At 48.5% G+C, this 22,368-nt stretch overlaps 1 protein-coding gene and 1 long non-coding RNA gene across 3 annotated transcripts in view; one reads left to right on the plus strand and one right to left on the minus strand.

Moving 5' to 3' along the window:
- On the plus strand, nt 1,353-13,604 carry GLOD5 (glyoxalase domain containing 5). The gene is made up of 4 exons (XM_021079705.1): nt 1,353-1,501; nt 6,796-6,933; nt 10,920-11,075; nt 13,198-13,604. The coding sequence occupies exons 1-4, from the start codon at nt 1,439-1,441 to the stop codon at nt 13,321-13,323; spliced, it is 483 nt and encodes a 160-aa protein (XP_020935364.1). The 5' UTR covers nt 1,353-1,438; the 3' UTR covers nt 13,324-13,604.
- LOC110257658 overlaps nt 9,702-22,368 on the minus strand; it is a 32,541-nt gene continuing 19,874 nt past the window's right edge. Inside the window, exons 4-6 of one of the 2 annotated variants that reach the window (XR_002340570.1) lie at nt 14,333-14,416; nt 10,267-10,347; nt 9,702-10,153 (exon numbers count right to left, since the gene is read on the minus strand). This is a non-coding gene — a long non-coding RNA (uncharacterized LOC110257658). Of the gene's footprint in view, nt 10,348-14,332; nt 14,417-22,368 lie in introns of both variants that reach the window. The other variant, XR_002340569.1, reaches the window with a different exon arrangement.

A 22,368-nucleotide genomic window follows, 5' to 3' on the forward strand; every position in this document is an offset into this window, starting at 1 on the left:
AACTTCTGCAGGCCATGGGCGTGGCCAAACCATCCCCCCCAAAATAATAATCCCTTACACATATCCATCTTTTTTTTTGCCTTTTCCAGGGCCGCTCCCACAGCATATGGAGGTTCCCAGGCTAGGGGTCAAATCAGTGCTGTAGCCACTGGCCCACACCAGAGCCACAGCAACTCGGGATCTGAGCCTCGTCTGCAACCTACACCACAGCTCACAGCAACGCCGGATCGTTAACCCACTGAGCAAGGCCAGGGACCGAACCTGCAACCTCATGGTTCCTAGTCGGATTCGTTAACCACTGCGCCACGATGGGAACTCCCACATATCTATCTTGTTATGGACTGTTTATGTCCCGCTTCCAAAACCATGTGTTGAAGCCCTAACCCCCCAATGTGATAGTATTAAGGGCCTTTGGGAGATAATTAGGGTTAGACCAGGTCACGAGGCTGAAGTTCTCATGGTGGTATTAGTGCCCCTATAAAAAGATACCAGACAATAGAATTCCCGTCGTGGTACAGTGGTTAACGAATCCGACTAGGAACCATGAGGTTGAGGGTTCGATCCCTGGCCTTGCTCAGTGGATTAAGGATCGGGCGTTGCCGGGAGCTGTGCTGTAGGTTGCAGACACAGCTCGGATCCCGCGTTGCTGTGGCTCTGGCGTAGGCCAGAGGGTACAGTTCTGATTCGACCCCTAGCCTGGGAACCTCCATATGCCGCGGAAGCGGCCCTAGAAATGGCAAAATGACAAAAAAAAAAAAAAAAGATACAAGACAACATGTTCTTTCTCTCTGCCAGGTGAGGACACGGAAAGAAGGTCGCCGCCTGTAAGGCAGGGAGAGAAATGTCATCAGAACTTGACCATGCTGGTACTCTGATCTTGGAGTTCTGGCCTCCAGGATGGTGAGAAGATAAATTCCTGTGGTTCTGGCAACCCCGTCCATAATGCTATATTATGGTGCCCTGAACTGGCAAGGGCTCACCTTAAGCCTTTACTTCCTTTCTTTCTTTCTTTTTTCTTTGCTTTTTAGGGCTGCACCGGTGGCATATGGAGATTCCCAGGCTGGGGGTCAAATCGGAACTGTAGCTGCCTGCCACAGCCACAGCCACAGCCACAGCAACGCCAGATTCCAGCTGCATCTTCGACCTACACCCCAGCTCACGGCAACGCCCGGTCCTTAACCCACTGGGCGAGACCAGGCATCAAATCCACAACCTCACGGTTCCTAGTTGGATTCATTTCTGCTGCGCCAGGACAGAAACTCTAAGCCTTTACTTTCGAGGCCCTGAGTTTCATGTCAGAGTCCGTGTACTTGCACCACCTACCTCTGTCACCACCAGCAGTCCTCAGTCCGTGGCCCTCCCATTCCTGCCCCTTGATCTCCAGGCACTGAGCCAGAGGGTTGTCTTGGAGCCCCAGGGGCGAGGACACTTAGCCTACATGCTGTGCCGTCTGCGCTCCAGGCTGCCAGCCAGGATGTGGAGCAGGACTTCGGAGAAGCAGGTGCATGGGGTGGCAGCAGGGGGGCTTGGGCACAGGTGTCGGCGCCAAGGCTGGGGGTCCCTGGCTGGACCTGGGAGCCTGCTTCCTTTCCATGCGGGTTATCCCCGTATGCTGTCATCCATTTTTCCATCCTCCTCTCTCTTCCTTCCTCTTTCAAAGACAAGCAGAGGGCAGCAGAGGGACACGGGGACTGTCTGCTCTAACACAGGCTCAGCCGGCAGCCCGTCTGCTGGAGGGGCCCTGGGCTGAGGTTTGGCGGCTCCGCTCTGCTCCCTCAGGGCGGCTATGGGAGCCAGTTCAGCCAGGGCCACCAGGATGGGGTGGTGCGGGGAGCGGCCAGGAAGCAGCACCGAGCTTGAGGTTTGCTAGAATTCCAGGGAACCTGGCACCCAGCACCCTGAAGGAGACCTTGAAAAGGACTTTGTAAAAAGATAGAAGCCTTCCCTGTGGAGGAGGCAGGGGGGAGCGTATCGTATTTTAGAGATGCTAGATTTTATATATTTATGCATGTAAGACACATATACGGTTGTTGTGAGGAATAAAATCGATTATATTTTGTGTAGGGTTTAGAAGAGGGTTTGGCACTCAGTAAGCTTAGGTGATTACGACGTCTGGTTGCCTACCCTCAAGCCCTCAGCCTCTGCAGCTGCCCCGCAATGGGGTGCCCTGAAGGAATTCAGGATGGAGAAAAACAGGATATGGGCCCTAGCTAGTTAAGATGCATATGTGAGGAATTATTTTAATGACCCCAGACTCTTGTATCTTTCCATACAAAGAAAAGCCCTAAAATCATTAACTTGAGATGTCTGTTTTTTGTGATTAGCTGTAACCTTTTAATGTTCGACTCCAGGGTTGGTTTTTTTTTTTTTTTTTCTTTTTTTTTTTTCCCCAGCCAAAGGCCCTTCCCTTACGTCTTTGGATCAGTTCCTCGGGGCTAAGGGGCTGTCTCCTGGGCTATTATCGTCCTGGTCCTAACTCACAACTTTTAGGTTGTGCGTTCTTTTTCAGTTGATCATCATTTTATAAAGCAGTCTCCCTAACTTCACCTCAGAGGTCCTGCATGATCTGGACCTGCCTTCCCCCTCCTCCTCCTGTCTCACTCACTCTTGGATTCTAAGCCGCTTGGAGGGTCTTCCTGTTCTTAAAGAGCCGGCTCTGGAATTCCCGTTGTGGTTCAGCAGTAACAAACCCGACTAGCATCCATGAGGACGCGGGTTCCATCCCTGGCTGGCCACGCTCAGTGGGTTAAGGATCTGGCGTTGCTGCAGCTGTGGTGTAGGCCGGCAGCTACAGCTCCGATTTGACCCCTAGCCTGGGGATTTCCCTATGCCTCGGGTCCGGCCCTAAAAAAAAAAAAGAGAGAGAGAACGCAAGGCAGCTGTGCTTATCCTTGAATTTGTCAAGATGGAGCTCCGCATCTGCAAAGCAGGAATAACGAAGCGAGTCTGAGCTAGCAGGGCACTGAATAATGAGAGGAGTAGGTTGAGTTAATTTCCAAAAACTAGTAAAAGTGGGGGATGCGGCTAAAGCAGTGCTTAGGTGAAATGTGTAGCTCTAAATGCCTATAGATCAGAAAAGTTGAAAATCAGTTACCTAAGCTTCCATATCAAGAATCTGGGAGCTCCCTTGTGGCCCAGCAGGTTAAGGATCCAGTGTTGTCACTGCTGTGACCTGGGAACTTTTGTGTGCCATGGAAGCAGCCAGAAAAAGAAAGAAAGAGAGAGAGAGAGAGAGAGAGAGAGAGAGAGAGAGAGAGAGAGAAAGAAAGAAAGAAAGAAAGAAAGAAAGAAAGAAAGAAAGAAAGAAAGAAAAAAAGAATCAGGAAAAGGAACAGCATCAATTAGGGTTCAATTACCCTAAGAAAGTGAAAGGAAGGAAATCATAAAGCTAAGAACAGAAACTGGTAAAATGGAAAGCAAATACACAACAGAGAAAATAAATGTCAAAAACTGGTTCTTTGGAGTTCCCGTCGTGATGCAGTGGAAACAAATCTGACTAGGAGCCATGAGGTTTTAGGTTTGATCCCTGGCCTCGCTCAGTGGGTTAAGGATCCGGTGTTGCCGTGAGCTGTGGTGTAGGTTGCAGACATGGCTCAGATCCAGCATTTTTGTGGCTGTGGTGTAGGCCAGCAGTTGTAGCTCTGATTGGACCCCTAGCTGGAACCTCCATATGCCATGTGGCCCTAAAAAGCAACAACAACAACAACAAAAAAAAATTGGTTCTTTAAAGAGACTAATAAACTATTAGTAATTTCTGTTTTTGAAAGAAAAAATATAAAGTATGAGGACTGAAAAGGGAGTGCTATTATGAATCCTACAGATATTAAAAGGTTAATAAGTTTTTTTAAACATACGATTTTTCTGGAGTTCCCATCATGGCTCAGTGATTAACGAATCCGACTGGGAACCATGAGGTTGCGGGTTCGATCCCTGGCCTTGCTCAGTGGTTTCAGGATCCGGCATTGCCGTGAACTGTGGTGTAGGCACAGACACGGCTCGGATCCTGCGTTGCTGTGGCTCTGGTGTAGGCTGTTGGCTATAGTTCTGATTAGACCCCAGCCTGGGAACCTCCATGTGCTGCGGGAGCGGCCCTAGAAAAGGCAAAAAGACAAAAAAAAAAAAAATACGATTTTCTTTACACTGGAGCCCAAGTGTCAGTCACTGTCTCATTCTGCTGCTTTTGGGTCCATGTGGATCCTCTGTATCTGTGAGGCAGCAGAACTCAGAAACGTTGCTAGTGCATCATGAAAAATTCATTGTTTAAAATGTAATGGTTTGGGTGGAATTGAACACAGTAGCATAGAAGAAAATAGCATAGAGGGGAATGGTATAGAATGGAATGGGGAGTTCCCACTATGGCACAGTGGACTAATGAGCCGGCTTGTCTCTTGGAAGCATGGGTTTGATCCCCAGCATGGTGCGGTGGGTTAAGGATCTGGCATTGGGTACAGCTGTGGCATAGGTTGCAGCTCTGGCTCAGATTTGATTCCTGGCCTGGAAATTTCTATCTGCCGTGGGTGGGTGTGGCCGAAAAAGAAAAAAAAAAAAAAGAATGGAAGGGAACGGAACAGAATAAAGTAGGAGTCAGACTTTGTGCCAGGCACTGGGCCTAATTATTGTAGCAGATAACTCATTAACTGAACAAATATTACGAAACATCTGATAGTTGTTTGGGACACAGTGGGGAACAAAATGGAAATCTCTTACCTTTATGAAGCTTATATTCTTATAAGGGAGACATGGGCAGAAGGCCCTGAGACCACAGGTACAAGGAACAGGCAAAAGAACAATGTGGCCTGGAGCTCAAGCGCAATGGATGAAGCCGGAGCGACTAGGGGTCAGGATAGAAAGTGTGGATTTTAACAAGATGACCAGGACATCATTATCATCCTTAACTCTTTTTTTTTCTTTGGTCTTTTTGCCTTTTCTAGGGCTGCTCCCACAGCATATGGAGGTTCCCAGGCTAGGGATCTAATTGGAGCTGTAGCTGCCAGCCTACGCTAGAGCCACAGCAACGTGAGATCCGAGTCACGTCTGCAACCTACACCACAGCTCACGGTAACGCCAGATCCTTAACCCATTGAGCAAGGCCAGGGATAGTACCCGCCACCTCATGGTTCCTAGTCGGATTCACTGCGTCAACCACTGCGCCACGACGGGAACATCCATCCTTAACTCTTACAGTACTTGCTATGTCAGGCATTGTTCTAAGCCTTTAAAAACACAACTCTAGGGAGTTCCCATTGTGGCTCAACAGTAATGAAGCTGACTAGTATCCATAAGGACTCGGGTTCGATCCCTGGCCTCATTCAGTGGGTTAAAAATCCGGTGTTGCCATGAGCTGTGGTGTAGGTTGCAGACTGGGCTCGGATCCCATGTTGCTGTGGCTGTGGCCTTGGTCAGCAGCTGTAGCTCAATTTGCCCCCTAGCCTGGGAACTTCCATATGCCACAGGTGCAGCCCCCCCAAAAAAGAAAAAAAATTGTTCACAGCAGTCCTATAAAACTCATATAAAAATAATGCCCATTTTCCAGAATGGGACACCAAGGCACAGGGTGTAATTAAGTGTTCATCTGACTCCAGAGTCTGTTCTTTTGACCACTATCTTCTGCAATTTATAGTACACAGACATCGTATAATCCTGTAGCAGATGTAATATAAATATGCAAATTATTAATGAATGCAAATCAAGAGAAAGATCTGGGGGGAGGTATGCCAGAGGCAGGAAGTGAGAGGGGGTGCCTGTCCACTGTGTGTCAAGTTTCATCTGTAAGCACACATGCCCATGGAGTTCCCGTCGTGGCTCAGTGGTTAACAAATCTGACTAGGAACCATGAGGTTGTGGGTTCGATCCCTGACCTTGCTCAATGGGCTGGGGATCCAGCATTGCTGTGAGCTGTGGTGTATATCGCAGACGTGGCTCGGATCCTGCATTGCTGTGGCTCTGGCGTAGGCCAGTGACTACAGCTCCAATTAGACCCCTAGCCTGGGAACCTCCATATGCCACGGGAGCGGCCCCAGAAAAGGCAAAAAAAAAAAAAAAAAGCACACAGGCCCAGAAACACTGACTGCATCTGAGATGCTCCCATTTTGTCCTGTGATCCTAACTGTGGTGTGAAAAGGGAGGAGATTGAGTTAAACTGGCCAAAAGAGGGCTTGTACTCATAGGGCTGGGCCTCCTGTATGTCTGGGTCCTTTCTTCCAAAAGAGATGAATTCCAGCTTGGGGAAAACAAGGGAGGCTTTGGTCTTGGTTTCTTATCTTCATCTCTATCCCTCTGGAATGAGGAAAATAACAAGAACACAGGAGTTCCTGTGGTTGTGGCACAGCGGAAACAAATCCGACTAGGAACCATGAGGTTGTAGGTTCGATCTCTGGCCTTGCTCCGTGGGTGAAGGATCTGGCGTTGCCGTGAGCTATGGCGTAGGTCGCAGATGCAGCTCAGATCCTGCATGGCTATGGCTGTGGCGTAGGCTGGCAGCTGTAGCTCTGATTCAACCCCTAGCCTGGGAACCTCCATATGCCGTGGGTGCAGCCCTAAAAAGACAGAAAAAAAAACCACACACACACACAAGGAAACAGCAGAGAGTGGTCACGGCAGACATGTGGACTCTTGTGAATCCACACATAAGTCACAAGTCCTGAAGATTCCTCCCAGGACTTTTCCCTTGAAATGGGTGTCGAAGGAAGTATAGTCTTTGGGAAGGTGCGGGGAGGTGGCGAGAATGAAACACAGGAAACTTGGGTGTGACCAGGGGTAGTGTGGTCTCTTCTAACTTTTTTCATCTTTTTTCAGCCATGGAGGGACAGCAGTCAGACCCCTTTCCCGTGTCTTATCCACAGACTTGACCACATTGTAATGACAGTAAAGAACATCAAAGACACCACTACGTTTTATTCCAAGATTCTGGGCATGGAGGTCGTGACTTTCAAGGTAATTACTTCCCCAAATGGCAAACTGTAGGGCAGATAAAACTTGATTGTAATACTTTAAAAAGTAACCTAGGAGTTCCCGTCGTGGCTCAGTGGTAATGAACCAACTACTATCCATGAGGATGCGGGTTCGATCCCTGGCCTCGCTCAGGGGGTGAAGGATCCGGCGTTGCCGTGAGCTGTGGTGTAGGTCGCAGGCGCAGCTTGGATCCGGAGTTGCTGTGGCTCTGGCGTAGGCTGGCGGCTACAGCTCCGGTTGGACCCCTAGCCTGGGAACCTCCATATGCCGTGGGTGCGGCCCTAGGAAAAAAAAAAGTAAACTAAAACTCAAACACACACACACACACACACACACACGCACATGCGCACACGCGCGCGCAAGTACACTCAAGAGCTATGAGAAGAATTTAAAGGATCAATGGAGGAGATTCTAAAATCTGAATAAAAATTGTAAAAGGACCAAAGAGGTGGAGTTCCCATTGTGGCTCAGTGGTTAACGAATCCGACTAGGAACCATGAAGTTGCGGGTTTGGTCCCTGGCCTTGCTCAGTGGGTTAAGGATCTGGTGTTGCCGTGAACTGTGGTGTAGGTTGCAGATGCGGCTCAGATCCCTCGTTGCTGTGGCTCTGTGTAGGCCGGCGGCTACAGCTCAGATTCGACCCCTAGTCTGGGAACCTCCATATGCCGCGGGAGTGGCCCCAAAAAAGGCAAAAAGACAAAAAAAAAAAAAAAACCCAAAGAGATTGTTCAGAGAAAGAAAATGGAGGGGAAAAAGGGAAGAAATTACCATAGGAAGATGCAAGAGAATGTTCCAGTCTTTATAGGAAAAGGACTAACTGAATATCCAGAACACTGACACTTAGATATGTTCTTATGAAATTATAGAACATCAAAATAAAATCAAGCTCCTAGGAGCTTTCAGAGAGGTTAAAAAGAAAAGTGGTTCAGAGTTCCCTGGTGGCTCAGAGGGTTAAGCACCCAGTGTTGTCACTGCTGTGGCTTGGGCCACTGCGTGGTGAGGGTTCACTCTCTGGTTGGGAACTTCCGCCTGCCACAGGCACAGCCAAAAAAAGAAAAGGAAAGTAAAGAAAAGAAAAAAGTAGTTCAACTACAAAGGGAAAGGCAATAAGCAGATTTCAGATTTCCCAAGAGACCAGAAGACAACAGAAGAACAACTTCAAGATTCTGACGGAAAAACATTTCAACCTAGAATTCTATGAACAAGCTATTAATCAAGGTGAGTATAAAATAAAACATTCTTTGACATGACTCAGAAACTTTGCTTACTTGCTTTGAAAATTACTTGAGAATACACTACAACAAAATGAACGATTAATCTAGGAATAAGAGGAGTTCCCGCTGTGGCACAATGGGATCAGCGGCATTTCTACAGTGCCAGGACTCAGATTCGATTCCCGGCCCAGCACAGTGGGTTAAAGATCCAGCATTGCCACAGATGTGGCGTTGTTGAAAGTGTGGCTCCGATCTCATCCTTGGCCTGGAAACTCCATATGCCACAGGGCAGCCCCAAAAAAGAAAAAAAAAATCCAGGAATAAGAAAGACATCAAAGTCAGGACACAGTGGATCCCAAGAGGAATATCCAGAAATATACGTTGAAAACAATCAGTCCAGTTCAGATCAAGAGAAGGAAAGATCCCACGAAAAAGAGATTCAAAGTAAAAAGGAGGGGAGTTCCCGTTGTGGCTCAGTGGTTAACGAATCTGACTGGGAACCATGAGGTTGCGGGTTCGATGCTCGGCCTTGCTCAGTGTGTTAAGGATCCAGCGTTGCCGTGAGCTGTGGTGTGGGTCGCAGATGCGGCTCGGATCCCGCGTTGCTGTGACTCTGGCGTAGACCGGCGGCTACAGCTCCGATTCGACCCCTAGCCTGGGAACCTCCATATGCCATGGGATCGGCCCTAGAAAAGGAAAAAAAAAAAAAAAAAAAAAGAGTGAAAAATGAAGAAGCCAAATGAGGTCTACAGCCTGGTACCATTCATAACACGCACACATAAAATAATACATGTTTTACGATAATTTAGGAAAACCCAAAGATGAACGTCGAACACATGTATAATGATTGCCTAGAGTGGGGAAAGGAATGAATGGAGATCAAAAGAATAAAGATGCAAATAAAACAAGAAAAGGACCTTGCATGGGCCAAGAATGATAGTGAGGCATATGAAGCCTCAACCGCCTGTATTTGGACACACTGGAGTGAAATTTCAGTATATCTAGGATCAAGAAAAGTCAGATGTATTATCTACAAAAGAATGAAAAACAGGAGTTCCGTCGTGGCGCAGTGGTTAACGAATCTGACTAGGAACCATGAGATTTCGGGTTCGATCCCTGGCCTTGCTCAGTGGGTTAAGGATCCGGTGTTGCCGTGGCTCTGGCGGCTGCAGCTCCGATTCGACCCCTAGCCTGGGAACCTCCATGTGCCATGGGTGTGGCTCTAGAAAAGGCAAAAAAAAAAAAAAAAAAAGGAATAAAAAAACAGATTAACATCAGACTTCTTAACAGCAATAGCAGATTCAGGAAGACAACGAAACCACGTATTTAAAAGGCTGTGGGAAGGGAGTTCCCGTCGAGGCTCAGTGGAAACGAATATGACTGGCATCCATGAGGACGCAGGTTCGACCCCTGGCCTCGCTCAGTGGGTTAAGGATCTGGTGTTGCCATGAGCTGTGGTGTAGGTTGCAGATGCGACTCGGACCTGGCGTTGCTGTGGCTGTGGCCTAGGCTGGCAGCTACAGCTCCGATTGGACCCCTAGCCTGGGAACTTCCATATGCCGCGGGTGTGGCCCTAAAGAGCAAAAAACCAAACAGAAAGATGCAGTGGTTTCCTTAAAAGCTGTAAAAGGAATAAATAACAAGGTCCTACTGTATAGCACTGGGAACTATATTCAATATCCCGTCATAAACTCTAAGGGAAAAGAAAAAAATTGTAAAAGGACCAAAAGAGGAACTAAAAATGACGACAGAATTCTATTAGGAGGGGCAGTGAAAGGGGAGGAGCTAGGTCCTCATTCATCTTAGCAGGGAGATACAGAAAATGTCTAAAACTCTCAGATCCAGAAAGAGCGGCACAGCAGTTAGGGACTGTGTTTGGAGACCCTCGGGAGAAAACTCCACGACCCATAAGTTAAATAACATAGAGCTTTCTTTTTCTTTTATTTAACAACCAATCTGGAGGTAGGCAGTCAGCGCTCGGGCAGTGGCTGGAAGGAGGAGGAAGTGAGTGGGCAAAAAGCACCAGCTCAGTGGGGTGGGGAGGTTCCCAGAAGCCCCACTCATGGCCCCAGCTGACATCTCATTGTCTGGTTCATCTTACCTGGCCTCTCAGCAAGGCATGCTGGGAAATGCAGGTGTTTAAAGCTCGTGGCACCACACGCCCCACTGAAACTTGGGTTGTCTTTAAAAGAAAAAAAAAAAGGAGACGTGAATTGAGTAGACAAACTGCCATCTCTGCCATGAGGAATATAAACATATTATTTGGGGGTATGGAAATAATTTTCCAGAAGAAAGAAACACATACACACATTGAGAGCAGCAGCCTCTGGGGAATGAGACTAGAGTGGGACCACAGGTTGCTGGTTTTCATCATAAGCCTTGTTCTATTTTTTCGGAGTTCCCGTCATGGCGCAGTGGTTAATGGATCCGACTAGGAACCATGAGGTTGCAGGTTCGATCCCTGGCCTTGCTCAGTGGGTTAAGGATCTGGCATTGCTGTGAGCTGTAGTGTAGGTAGCAGATGCGGCTCGGATCCCGCGTTGCTGTGGCTCTGGCGTAGGCCGGTGGCTACAGCTCTGATTCGACCCCTAGCCTGGGAACCTCCATATGCCATGGGAAGCAGCCCTAGAAAAGGCAAAATAAGTAAATAAGCCTTATTCTATTTTTTTTTAAACCTCCGTGGGGTAGGTAGGGGGTTTTACCTCACACTCATCTTGGAGGTTTAGTTTCAGGTTGTTTTCGCTTCCCAAATAGGGAGACCGGAAAGCATTGTGTTTTGGAGACCAGAAATTTAACCTCCACGAGATGGGAAAGGAATTTGAACCCAAAGCTGCTTGCCCAGTCCCTGGTTCCCTGGATATTTGTCTGATCACAGAGGTGCCTTTGGAGGAAGTGGTCCAGCACCTCAAGGTGAGTCAGCCTTCCCCTCTTTTGAGAAACGTGCTGCAGATTCTGTGAAAAGATAAGCATGACTCAAACCTCAGACACAACAGGTTTTGTCACGTCCAGATGAGCCCTATATGCAATTGTTTACTCATTATTTTTGTTGACATCATTTTTTTCCTATAAACAAATGCATTTTATGTTTTTGTTTTGTTTTGTTTTTGTTTTTCTCTTTTTGCCTTTTCTAGGGCCGCTCCCACAGCATATGGAGGTTCCCAGGCTAGGGGTCTAATTGAAGCTGTAGCTGCCGGCCCAGGCCACAGCCACAGCAACTCAGGATCCAAGCTGCGTCTGCGACCTACACCACAGCTCACGGCAATGCCCACTGAGCGAGGCCAGGGATCAAACCCACAATCTCATGGTTCCTCGTCAGATCCGTAAAACACTGAGCCACGATGGGAACTCCCAACAAATGCATTTTAAAAGAAAACTTTAGAGTTCCCATCATGGCGCAGCGGAAACGAATCCGACGAGGAACCTCAAGATTGTGGGTTCAATCCCTGGCCTCGCTCAGTGGGTTAAGGATCCAGTGTTGCCGTGAGCTGTAGTGTAGGTCACAGAATAGGCTCGGATCTGGTGTTGCTGTGGCTGTGGCATAGGCCAACAGTTGTAGCTCTGATTGGACCCCCTAGCCTGGGAACCTCCAGATGCCGCAGGTGCAGCCCTAAAAAGACAGAAGACAATTTAAAAAAGAAAAGAAAACTTTATATCACCCTTTTGAAAAATATTATACCTCAATCCTTTTTACGTAAATACATTTATGTAAAAAGAAAATGTTCAGGAGTTCCCTGGTGGCTCAGTGGGTTAAGGATCAGGCATTGACACTGCTATGGCTCGTGTTTGATCCCTGGTCCCAGAACTTCCACATGCATAGGCGCGGCCAAAAAAGAAAAGAAAAAATAAAATGTTTAACCAAGTAAATGAAAACCCATGATATTTGGGCATAAAACATGGGGCTGCAAAAACAAACAGCTATAAAAATATCTCAATGTTATTTGAGTCTAGCCACTTCCATGCCCCCACTTTCTGGGCCTGGCATTGCAAAGGGGGATTTGGCAAGTGGTTAAGGAGGGGCCAAGGACTTGGCATCCACCAGAGGCTTTCTTCTTGGTATAATCAGAAGGTCTGAAAGAGGATTGAAGAGGGAATAATTTCTGACTCACCATTACTTAATTTAGTGTTCCTTTAACACTTAAAATGATTTCACGTGAGGAGGTCATCGGTTCTCCTTTTGGGGAATGCAGATGGAGGTATTAAGTATATTTTGTGCAAATTGATCTGGACTCCTTTGGAAAATATCAGTGAAAAAAAGTCTGGTTTGGAGTTAAAGTGGGTAAATTATAGGGGTTAAGGGTATGGACTTTGGCCCAGACTGTCTTTATTTTGGTTTTTGTTTGTTTGTTTTTGGGGATTTTTTTTTTGTCTTTTTGCCTTTTCTGGGGCCGCACCTGCAGCATATGGAGGTTCCCAGGCGAGGGGTCTAATCGGAGCTGTAGCTGCCGGCCTATGCCAGAGTCACAGCCACGCAGGATCTGAGCCATGTCTGTGATCTACACCAAAGCTCCCAGCAACACCGGATCCTTAACCCACTGAGTGAGGCCAGGGATAGAACCCGCAACCTCATGGTTCCTGGTCGGATTCATTAACCACTGAGCCACGACGGGAACTCCTGTTTTTTGGGGTTTTTTTTTGCCGCAGCATGCAGGGGCTTGATGTGGGATCTTGGTTCCCAGAGCAGGAATCAAACCCAGACCACGGCGGCGAAAACACTGAGTCCTAACCACTAGACCACCAGGGAACTTCCCAGCCGAGACTGTCTAGGTTTGAATTCTGACTCTGCCACTTACTAGATAACACGAGGTGCATTATCATCCCCCATCGACAGATCAGGAAACTGAGGGACAGACAGAGCGGTTAGGTACTCTGCTGGAGGTCAGCCAGCTGGTGAGCAGCTGGAGCAGAGAGAGGGAGGGAGAATGGTAGGTGATACAGAAGGACACGGAGGTCTTCCAGGCCACTGTAAGGAATTGACCTTCGGTGTGACACGTGGACTGTGATGAATGACTTTTGTTCTCTCTTCCCACCTCAGGCTTGTGATGTCCCCATTGAGGAGGGTCCAGTCCTCAGAACAGGGGCAAAAGGGCCCATTATGTCCATTTACTTCCGAGACCCTGACAGAAACCTGATCGAGGTGTCCAGCTATATGTCCTCATGATGGAGGCGAGCTCTCCGCCCTGCTGTCCCCTGTGATGTCACCCTCTGTCTTCCTTCCTGCAAAACGTCATCCCGGGCCCAGAGACCTCCAAGGACGGAGGACTTGCGCACGTCACACATCCGGCTGGGAGGCGGGGGACGGGGGGGGGAGGGCGGGGGGGCGGGGCGGGTGTGGATCTGGGGTGGGTTTGGGAACGAGATGTCTGAACGTCCTCCATCCAAGCTGCCCCCATACATTCATAATCTTTCCATTAACATGAACTCTTCCTTGTTATTGTCTCAGCATTATGTGTGGGTCTCTGGGCTGTTTGGGGGTCAGGAACCAGAGTATGACATCTCTGGGGACCAAACTCAGGGTTATCCCCTTGAGATTCACGACCCCTGACAGATTTCTCCTTGTCGGTGAGCTCATCCATTTTTATCCTTTTTTTTTTTTTTTTTTTTTTCCTTTTCTGGGGCCGCATCTGTGGCATATGGAGGTTCCCAGGCGAGGGGTTCAATCGGGGCTGTAGCCGCCAGCCTACACCATAGCCACAGCCACGCGGGGATCCAAGCCGCGTCTGCGACATACACCACAGCTCACGGCAACGCCCGATCCTTAACCCACAGAACAAGGCCATGGATCAAACCTGCAACCTCATGATTCCTAGTTGGATTCCTTAACCACTGTGCCATGACGGGAACTCCCATTTTGATCCTTTTTTTGATTCACCTCACTCCTCCCAAGTGCTGCCTGCTGTTTCCTCCACCCTGAAGGCTTGACTGATCTCTGGTTCCCCAGATCTCTGATTCCCCTGAAGCCTTCAAGGGCCAACCCAGATGCTACTGACTCCTCCTGGGGTGCCTGAGCTGGTCTCACCCCTGGGGAACGTGGCGCTTCCTACCTTTGGATGTGGTAGGTTCAGACTGAGCTCAACTGCGGCTCAGCTCCTGACAGAAACAGGAACCCATTTCCCTTCCCCCACCATTCACTCATGGCGTCAACCAACGAACATACATTGAGCACCTACTGTGTGCTTGGCTCTGTTCCAGGCATTGGAGAGTGTGTGTTGAACAGAAGAGTCAAGCATATCTATGTCTGTGGAGCTGCCATTCTAGGGGGAGAGACAGAAAAGAAATAAAATTCAGGAGTTCCCGTCGTGGCTCAGAGGTTAACGAATCCGACTAGGAACCATGAGGTGGCGGGTTCGATCCCTGACTTTACTCAGTGGGTTAAGGATCCAGCGTTGCTGTGAGCTGCGGTGTGGGTTGCAGACGCAGCTCGGATCCCATGTTGCTATGGCTCTGGCATAGGCCGGCAGCTACAGCTCTGGTTAGACCCCTAGCCTGGGAACTTCCTTATGTCGTGGGTGTGGCCCTAAAAAGACATACACACACACAAAAAAAAGTGGTTGGACTCTGGAGATCCTCTGAAGACAGAGACTGGAAGAGTTCACCAAGACAGAACATGTCAACTTAGAGAAGGCCATTTAGAGTTCTGAACCAAGAGAAGGAACCAGCAAAAGAGACAGGCAAAGAGGAAAGGGAAGAGTACAGGTCCCGAGCAAATAAGAGACAGATGAAGGAACATGTATGAGAGTTTCTTGGAGGTGAGGGAGCCCCTAGTCTTGTGGACTCTGGTCTCTGCACAGTCTCCAGGTGGTAGTTCAGCCATGGCCCTATGAGTTAATTCCCAGGGAGCCCCCCCCCCAAATGCTGGAAATAGAGGATGGTTAAAGATGGGCTTCAGCACTCAAAAAGATTTGCCCATAGCTCCCCAAAAAAAAGCAAAAGCAAAAGAAAACAATTCCATTTACAATAGCACAGAAAAAGAAAAGTTACTAATAAATTTTACAAAAGATGGGCAAGACTAGTACACTGAAAACTATAAACATTGTTGAAAGAAATTAAATACCTAAATAAATTTTAAAACATCACAAGTTCATGAACTGAAGACTTTATAGTGTTAAGATGGCAAAACTCTTCAAATTGATCTATAAATTTAGTGCAATCCCAATCAGAATCCCAGTTTACTTCTTTGCAGAAATTGACAAACTTACCCTAAAATTCAATAGCTGGGGACCCAGAATAGCTATAATAATACTGAAAAAGAAACACAGAGTTGGAGGATTCACACTTCCCAATTTAAAAACTTAATACATAACTATGGTAATCAGGATTGTGGGGTGCTGGCATAAAAAACATATATACATAGAATCGAAATAGAATGGAATAGAATTGAGAGTCCAGGAGTTCCCGTGTGGCTCAGTGGGTTAAAGATCTGGCATTGTTGATGCAGTGGCATGTCATTGCTGTGGCATGGGTTCTATCCCTGGCTCAGGACCATCTGCATGCTGTGGGCACAGCCAAAAAAAAAAAATTGAGAGTCCAGAAGTAAACTTAGACATCGTGGGCAAGTGACTTTTGACAAGCGTGCCAAAATAATTCAATAGGGGAAGGAATGATCTTTACAACAAATGGTGCTGGGACAGCTGGATATACACATGCAAAAGAATTAAACTGGAGCCCTACTTCACACCATATAAAAAATCAACTCAGGAGTTCCCGTCGTGGCACAGTGGTTAACGAATCTGACTAGGAACCATGTGGTTGCGGGTTCAGTCCCTGCCCTTGCTCAGTGGGTTAACGATCCGGCATTGCTGTGAACTGTGGTGTAGGTTGCAGACGAGGCTCGGATCCCACGTTGCTGTGGCTCTGGCGTAGGCTGGTGGCTATGGCTCCGATTCGACCCCTAGCCTGGGAACCTCTATATGCCGCGGGACCAGCCCAAGAGATAGCAAAAAGACCAAAAAAAAAAAAAAAATCAACTCAAAATGAATCAAAGACCTAAATGTAAGCACTAAAACTATAAAACTTAGAAGAAAACCTAGGCATTAAGCTTCATGACCTTGGATCAGGCAATGGTTTCCTAGATACGCTACCTAAAGCATAGCAACCAAAGAAAAAATAAATTGAACTTCAGCAAAGCTAAAACCTTTTGTGCTTCAAAGGACACGTGTTCTCAAGAAAGTGAAAAGACAACCCACAAATAGGAGAAAATATTTGTAAATCACATATCTGTTAAGGGTCTAGCATTTAGAAAAAAGGATTCTTACAACTCAAAAATAGACAAATAATTAAAAATGGGCAAAGGATTTGAATAGACATTATACAAATGGCAGCAAACACATGAAATGATCGAAATCATTAGTCATTAGAGAAACACAAATCAAAAGCACAATGAGGAGTTCCTGCTGTGGCACAGTGGGATAAGAATCTAACTGCAGGAGTTCCCATCATGGCTCAGCAGAAATGAATCTGACTAGCATCCATGAGGACGCAGGTTCGATCCCTGGCCTTGCTCCGTGGGTTAAGGATCCCGCGGTGCCGTGGTCTGTGGTGTAGTTCGCAGACATGGCTCGGATCTCATGTTGCGTGGCTGTGGCATAGGCCAGAGGCTACGGCTCCTATTCGACCCCTAGCCTGGGACCTCCATATGCCATGGGTGTGGCCCTAAAAAGACAAAAAAAAAAATCTGACTGCAGTGGCTCGCACTGCTACAGGGGTGCAGGTTTGATTCCCAGCCCAGGGCAGTGTGTTAAAGGATCTGATGTTGCCACAGCTGCAGCATAGGTCACAGCTGCGGCTCATATTCAACTCCTGGCCCAGGAACTTCCAGATGCCTTGGGTGCGGCCATTAAAACAAAAAAAAAGAAGTACAAAATACTGGGATGGCTAGAATCAAAAAGAAAGACGACAAGTGTTAGAAAGAATGTAGATAAATTGGAACCTTCACACAGCTGCTATGGAGAACACTTTTGCTGTTCCTCAAAAAGCTACACAGAGAATGACCACGGGACTCTGTAATTCCATTTCTAGATAGCACCCAAGAGAATTGAAAACATATGGCCACATAAAAACTTTTACATGAATGCTCATAGCAGCACTATTTATGCTAGCCAAAAATGTTCATTAATCACATGAATGGGTAGTACAACATAGAGTTTTCATATAATGTCTTTCAACCCTGAACAGAAATGAAGTACTGATCCACGCCATAGCATGAATGAACCTTGAAAACTTTATGTAAAGTAAGAGAAACCCATCACAAAAGGCCATATGTTGTATGATTCCATTTATATGAAAGGCCTAGAACAGGCAAACCCATAGAGACATAAAGTAGATTAGTCATCGCCAGGAGCCAGGGCCGAGGAAAACGGAAAATGGAATGACTGCCAGTGGGCACAGAGCTTCTTTTGGAGTGATGAAAATGTTCTAGAATCCCAAAGTTTGTTTTGTTTTGTCTTGTCATTTTGCCATTTCTTGCGCCGCTTCCGCGGCATATGGAGGTTCCCAGGCTAGGGGTTGAATTGGAGCTGTAGCCACCGGCCTACGCCACAGCCACAGCAACTCGGGATCCGAGCCGCGTCTGCAACCTACACCACAGCTCCCGGCAACGCCGGATCCTTAACCCACTGAGCAAGGCCAGGGATCGAACCCTCAACCTCATGGTGCCTAGTCGGATTCGTTAACCACTGCGCCACGACGGGAACTCCTGGAATCCCAAAGTTGTGATACTTGTACAACCTTGTGAATGTACTAATCACTGATTTAAAGGGGTGAATTTTGTGGTATGTGAATTACATCTTTATTTTAAAAGAATGAGGAGCTCCTGCGGTGGCACAGAGAGTTAAGGAGCCACTGTTGTCACTACAGCGGCTCAGGTTGCTGCTGTGGCACGGGTTCGATCCCTGGCCCCAGGACCTTCCCTGTGCCATGCATATGCCCCCTCAAAAAAAGGAATGAGCTACTGACACACATAATAACTCAAATGAATGTCACAGACATTATGCTGAACAAAAGAAGCACATACTAGGAGTTCCCGTCATGGCTCATTGGTTAACGAATCCGACTAGGAACCATGATGTTGCAGGTTCGATCCCTGGCCTTGCTCATTGGGTGAAGGATCCGGCATTGCCGGGAGCTGTGGTGTAGGTTGCAGACGAGGCTCGGATCCCGTGTTGCTGTGGCTCTGGCGTAGGCTGGCAGCTACAGCTCCGATTCGACTCCTAGCCTGGGAACCTCCATATGCCGTGGGAGCGGCCATAGAAAAGGCAAAATGACAAAATATAAAAATAAAAAATAATAATAAAACCAAAATAGTTTGGCTCCGAGGCAAACGTTTGATTCCTTAGTGGACTTTGGCTGATGTTGTTCCAGGTGCCGTGGACACCAAGGGGAGCCGGGCTCCGTCCCAGCCCTGGTGGACTCCACAGTCTGGAAGGGGCAAGAATATCCCAAATGCCACGGGCTTGAACCAAGCTCTGGAGCCCCCAGAAGATGCCAAGAGGGAAGGAACCCGTCAGGGAAGGCTTCCGGGAAGAGAGGCCGTTGGGGCTAAGTCTCATATGGAGGCCTGATGGAGAGGAGGCTTGGCGCAGACACCCCACCCCCACCCTCGTTGGTCTCCCCCAAAGCCTAGCCTGGCCCTGCCGATTCCCTTATCTGCCCACTCCCAGCTGCCTCCCTGCTGGCTGAACTGTCGCCACAGACTTCTGGGCCTGTGCCCCCTCCTTGGGGATGGGGGAGGGAATGGGGTGAGGCCTGGCCTCAGAGCCGCAGGGTTTTGGCTCTTGATGGAGCCAGAGCCCCGAGGCCCCCCACTCCCCACCCTTTAGTTCCCTTCCTGAACTTTTGCCCCGCCTCCAGTTATGAAGAAATGGACCGTGAGTCCAGCAGCCAAACGTGTGTCTGAGATGTGCCTCTTGCCTGCCCTTCCTGAGGAGGGCAGATTTCCCTACCCCGACCCCCACCCCCCAACACGGCAACCGCTCTTTCTACTAATAATAACAAGGAGGAGAGTTACACTGCAGAGTGCACCATTTACGGCATGCCAGGTGGGCCCTGTGCTGAGTGGCCTCTCGACGACAATGACCTTTGAGGTGGGTCCTGTGATTGCCCCCATTTTCCGGGCAAAGAAACAGGCTCGGAGGGTGGCCTGACCAGGAATCACACAGCAACTCAGGAAAAGCTGAGACAGGAACCCAAGGCCTTAGACGAACATCTTCATTTCTCTGGGCCGATTCCCAGTCTAAAACACGGGGGCAATTAATCATACCCACTTAGACCACAAGGGCCTGGTGAGAAAATGATAAAATGACGCATGGAGAGCATTTAGCACAGTGCCTGTGTGGCTCGGCAAATAATGCTGCTGTTGTTATTATATTCATGCCAGGAAATGTATTAGTATCAGAGTGATTATTATTGGAGTTCCCGTCGTGGTGCAGTGGTTAACGAATCCAACTAGGAACCATGAGGTTGCGGGTTCCATCCCTGGCCTTGCTCAGTGGGTTGAGGATCCGACATTGCCGTGAGGTGCGGTGTAGGTCGCAGATGCGGCTCAGATCACGAGTTGCTGTGGCTGTGGTGTAGGCCAGTGGCTACAGCTCCGATTCGACCCCTAGCCTGGGAATCTCCATATGCCTCAAGAGCGGTCCTAGAAAAGGCAAAAGACAAAAAAAAAAAAAAAAGAATTATTATTACCACTAGTGTCATTGATAGGATTAAAATGAATAATAATTACTACTTTCAGAATTAATATGTATTCGTATTACTAAAAGTATTCATGGTAGAGTAGAAATTTTTTTTCTTTTGCTTTTTAGGGCCACACCTGCAGCATATGGAAGTTCCCAGGCTAGGGGTCAAATTGGAGCTACCGCTGCCGGTCTACACCACAGCCATAGCAATGCCAGATCTGAGCCACGTCTGCAACCTACACCACAGCTTACGGCTAGAGTTATTATTGTTACCGCTATCACTATTAAAATTACCATTAGAAAAAAAAAAAAAAAGAGGTCCCGTCATGGCTCAGCGGTTAATGAACACCACTAGTAACCATGAGGTTGCAGGTTCGATCCCTGACCTCGCTCAGTGGGTTAAAAATCCGGCATTACCTTGAGTTGTGGTGTAGGTTGCAGATGTGGTTTGGATCCCGCGTTGCTGTGGCTGTGGTATAGGCTGGCGGCTACAGCTCTGATTGGACCCCCAGCCTGGGAACCTCCATACGCCGCGGGTGCAGCCCTAAGCAGACAAAAAGACCCCCAGAAATATTAGCATTAGTGCTGGTATCAATATTAGAATGTTATATTAGTAATTAGTATTGGTATTGGTGTCAGCATATTACTAGCATTAGTACTAGAATTAGGAGTGGTGCTAATAAAAAAGGACCAAATATTATCATTCGTACTCAATAAATAGAGATTTCAGAATCAAATGCGTCAAAATCACTTCATGGATTAAATCTCATTTAGTTGCCCTCATCACCCTATGGCGTAGCTGCTATTATTACTCCATCTGTCCAGATGAGGAACTGAGGTCCAGAGGGGACAGCCACTCGTCCAAGGCCACATGCCAGTTGGTGGTGAGAGGAAGTCTACAAATGAGGATGGGCTGGCTCCGGAGTGGGTATCCTGAAACCATCACCACTTGAGTCATAGGAGTCTTTGTCCTTGTTCTCACTGGTGAAGGCGTGGCATGGAGTGAGGCACACAGCCGGAGCTCCATAAATGTACTCCATACAAATACAGTACATATATACTCTACACGAATGATCATATTGCGCCCTTTTTTTATTAGCACCGCTACTAATTCTAGTACTAACGCTGATAACATGCTGACACCAACACCAATCCTTCCTCCTCAAATCTCCCATTTTGCAAATGAGAACACGGAGGTCCAGAGAGATAAAATGAGGATGGTGAGTTCCCTCTGGGGTAAGCCAGTGGGTGAGCAGACCCCGCTGACCCAGGGCTCCATCCTTGCCCTCTCCATCCCTTGGTGGGTTTCAGTCTCCTCATCTATAGGATGGGCAGTCGGGGGAGCTCCCTGTTGCGTGGAGTCCTGGGGCTATGACTCAGTGGTCTTAGCCCTGTCCTATAGGGACCCAAGTTGGACACGTGCTGCGTACATGTGTATTCAATGCTTTTACAGGAGGGAAGTGCTCAGAACAGGCCCGGTCCAGGCCTGCATCGGCCATGAGACACTGGTCGCTGTCACTGTTGTTACTACGTGGGGGAGGTAGGACAGGGCAAGAAGGTGGGGACTGAGGTGCAGAGGCCCCGTGACTCTCTGGAGGTTCCCCTGAGCAGGGTGAGGGCAGAGCCACGGGCCACCTGGGTCCACATGAATCCACACCCCTCCTGTCCCACTCACCCCAGCACCACCTGCCCAGGACGCACCCCAGGTTGCCACCTTGGGTCTCATGGACTTCCTCTCAGATGCTGTCTCTGCATGTCTGGCTCTCTCCCCCTGTCCCCATCATCTGCATCTCCCTTCTCAGCTTCTCCACCTGCATCCTTGACCTCTGTCACTTTCAGGCTTTCTCTTTCACATCCGGCCCATTTCCACCTGTCTCCTGCGCTCTCTTTGCCTCTCTTTCTCTCTGTCCTTGACCGTCTCCAGCTCCCTCTGTGGGTCTCCCCCCTCCTCCCCCCGCCCGCCACTGTCTTGCCTTCCTTTCTGTGCCCTCTCTCTGCCTCCTTCCAGCTCTGTGTCTCTTTCTCTCTGTTTATCTGTGGCTCCCTGGTCCCATCTCTTGGTCTCTCTCCCTCCTCTATGCCTTCCATTCTCCTTCCCTTCCCCCACCCTATCCCACTCCTCAAAGGACCCGCAGAGGAACCAACCCCAAGTCCCACCTGTTTCCCGCCTCCAAAGCCGCATGGCGGGCAAGAAGTTGAGGCCGCTGTCCCTGGGTGCCCCCCCTCAAGCCCCGCCCCCATCCCAAGACAGCCTGTTACCGCGGAGCCAACAGCCACTGTGGCCTCCATCTGATAAGACTTATCTCCTGCCCCAGGGCAGGCCGGAGCTGGCGTAAGCCCCAGTGGGGCGCTGAGCGATGGTGCCCCTGCCTCCCGCCCGTCTAGGCCTGGCCTCCAGGGTGGGCCTGGGTCCTGAAGATGTCCCACGGACATCTGGATTCCAATTCCCACCCAATCTCTTTGCGCCTCGTTCTTGTCACCTGCAAAATGGGTACAGTCACATCCCTCCTCTCCCTTTGGTCAGGAAGACT

This window comes from Sus scrofa, chromosome X (genome assembly GCF_000003025.6).
Source record: "Sus scrofa isolate TJ Tabasco breed Duroc chromosome X, Sscrofa11.1, whole genome shotgun sequence".
NCBI classification, from domain to species: domain Eukaryota; kingdom Metazoa; phylum Chordata; class Mammalia; order Artiodactyla; family Suidae; genus Sus; species Sus scrofa.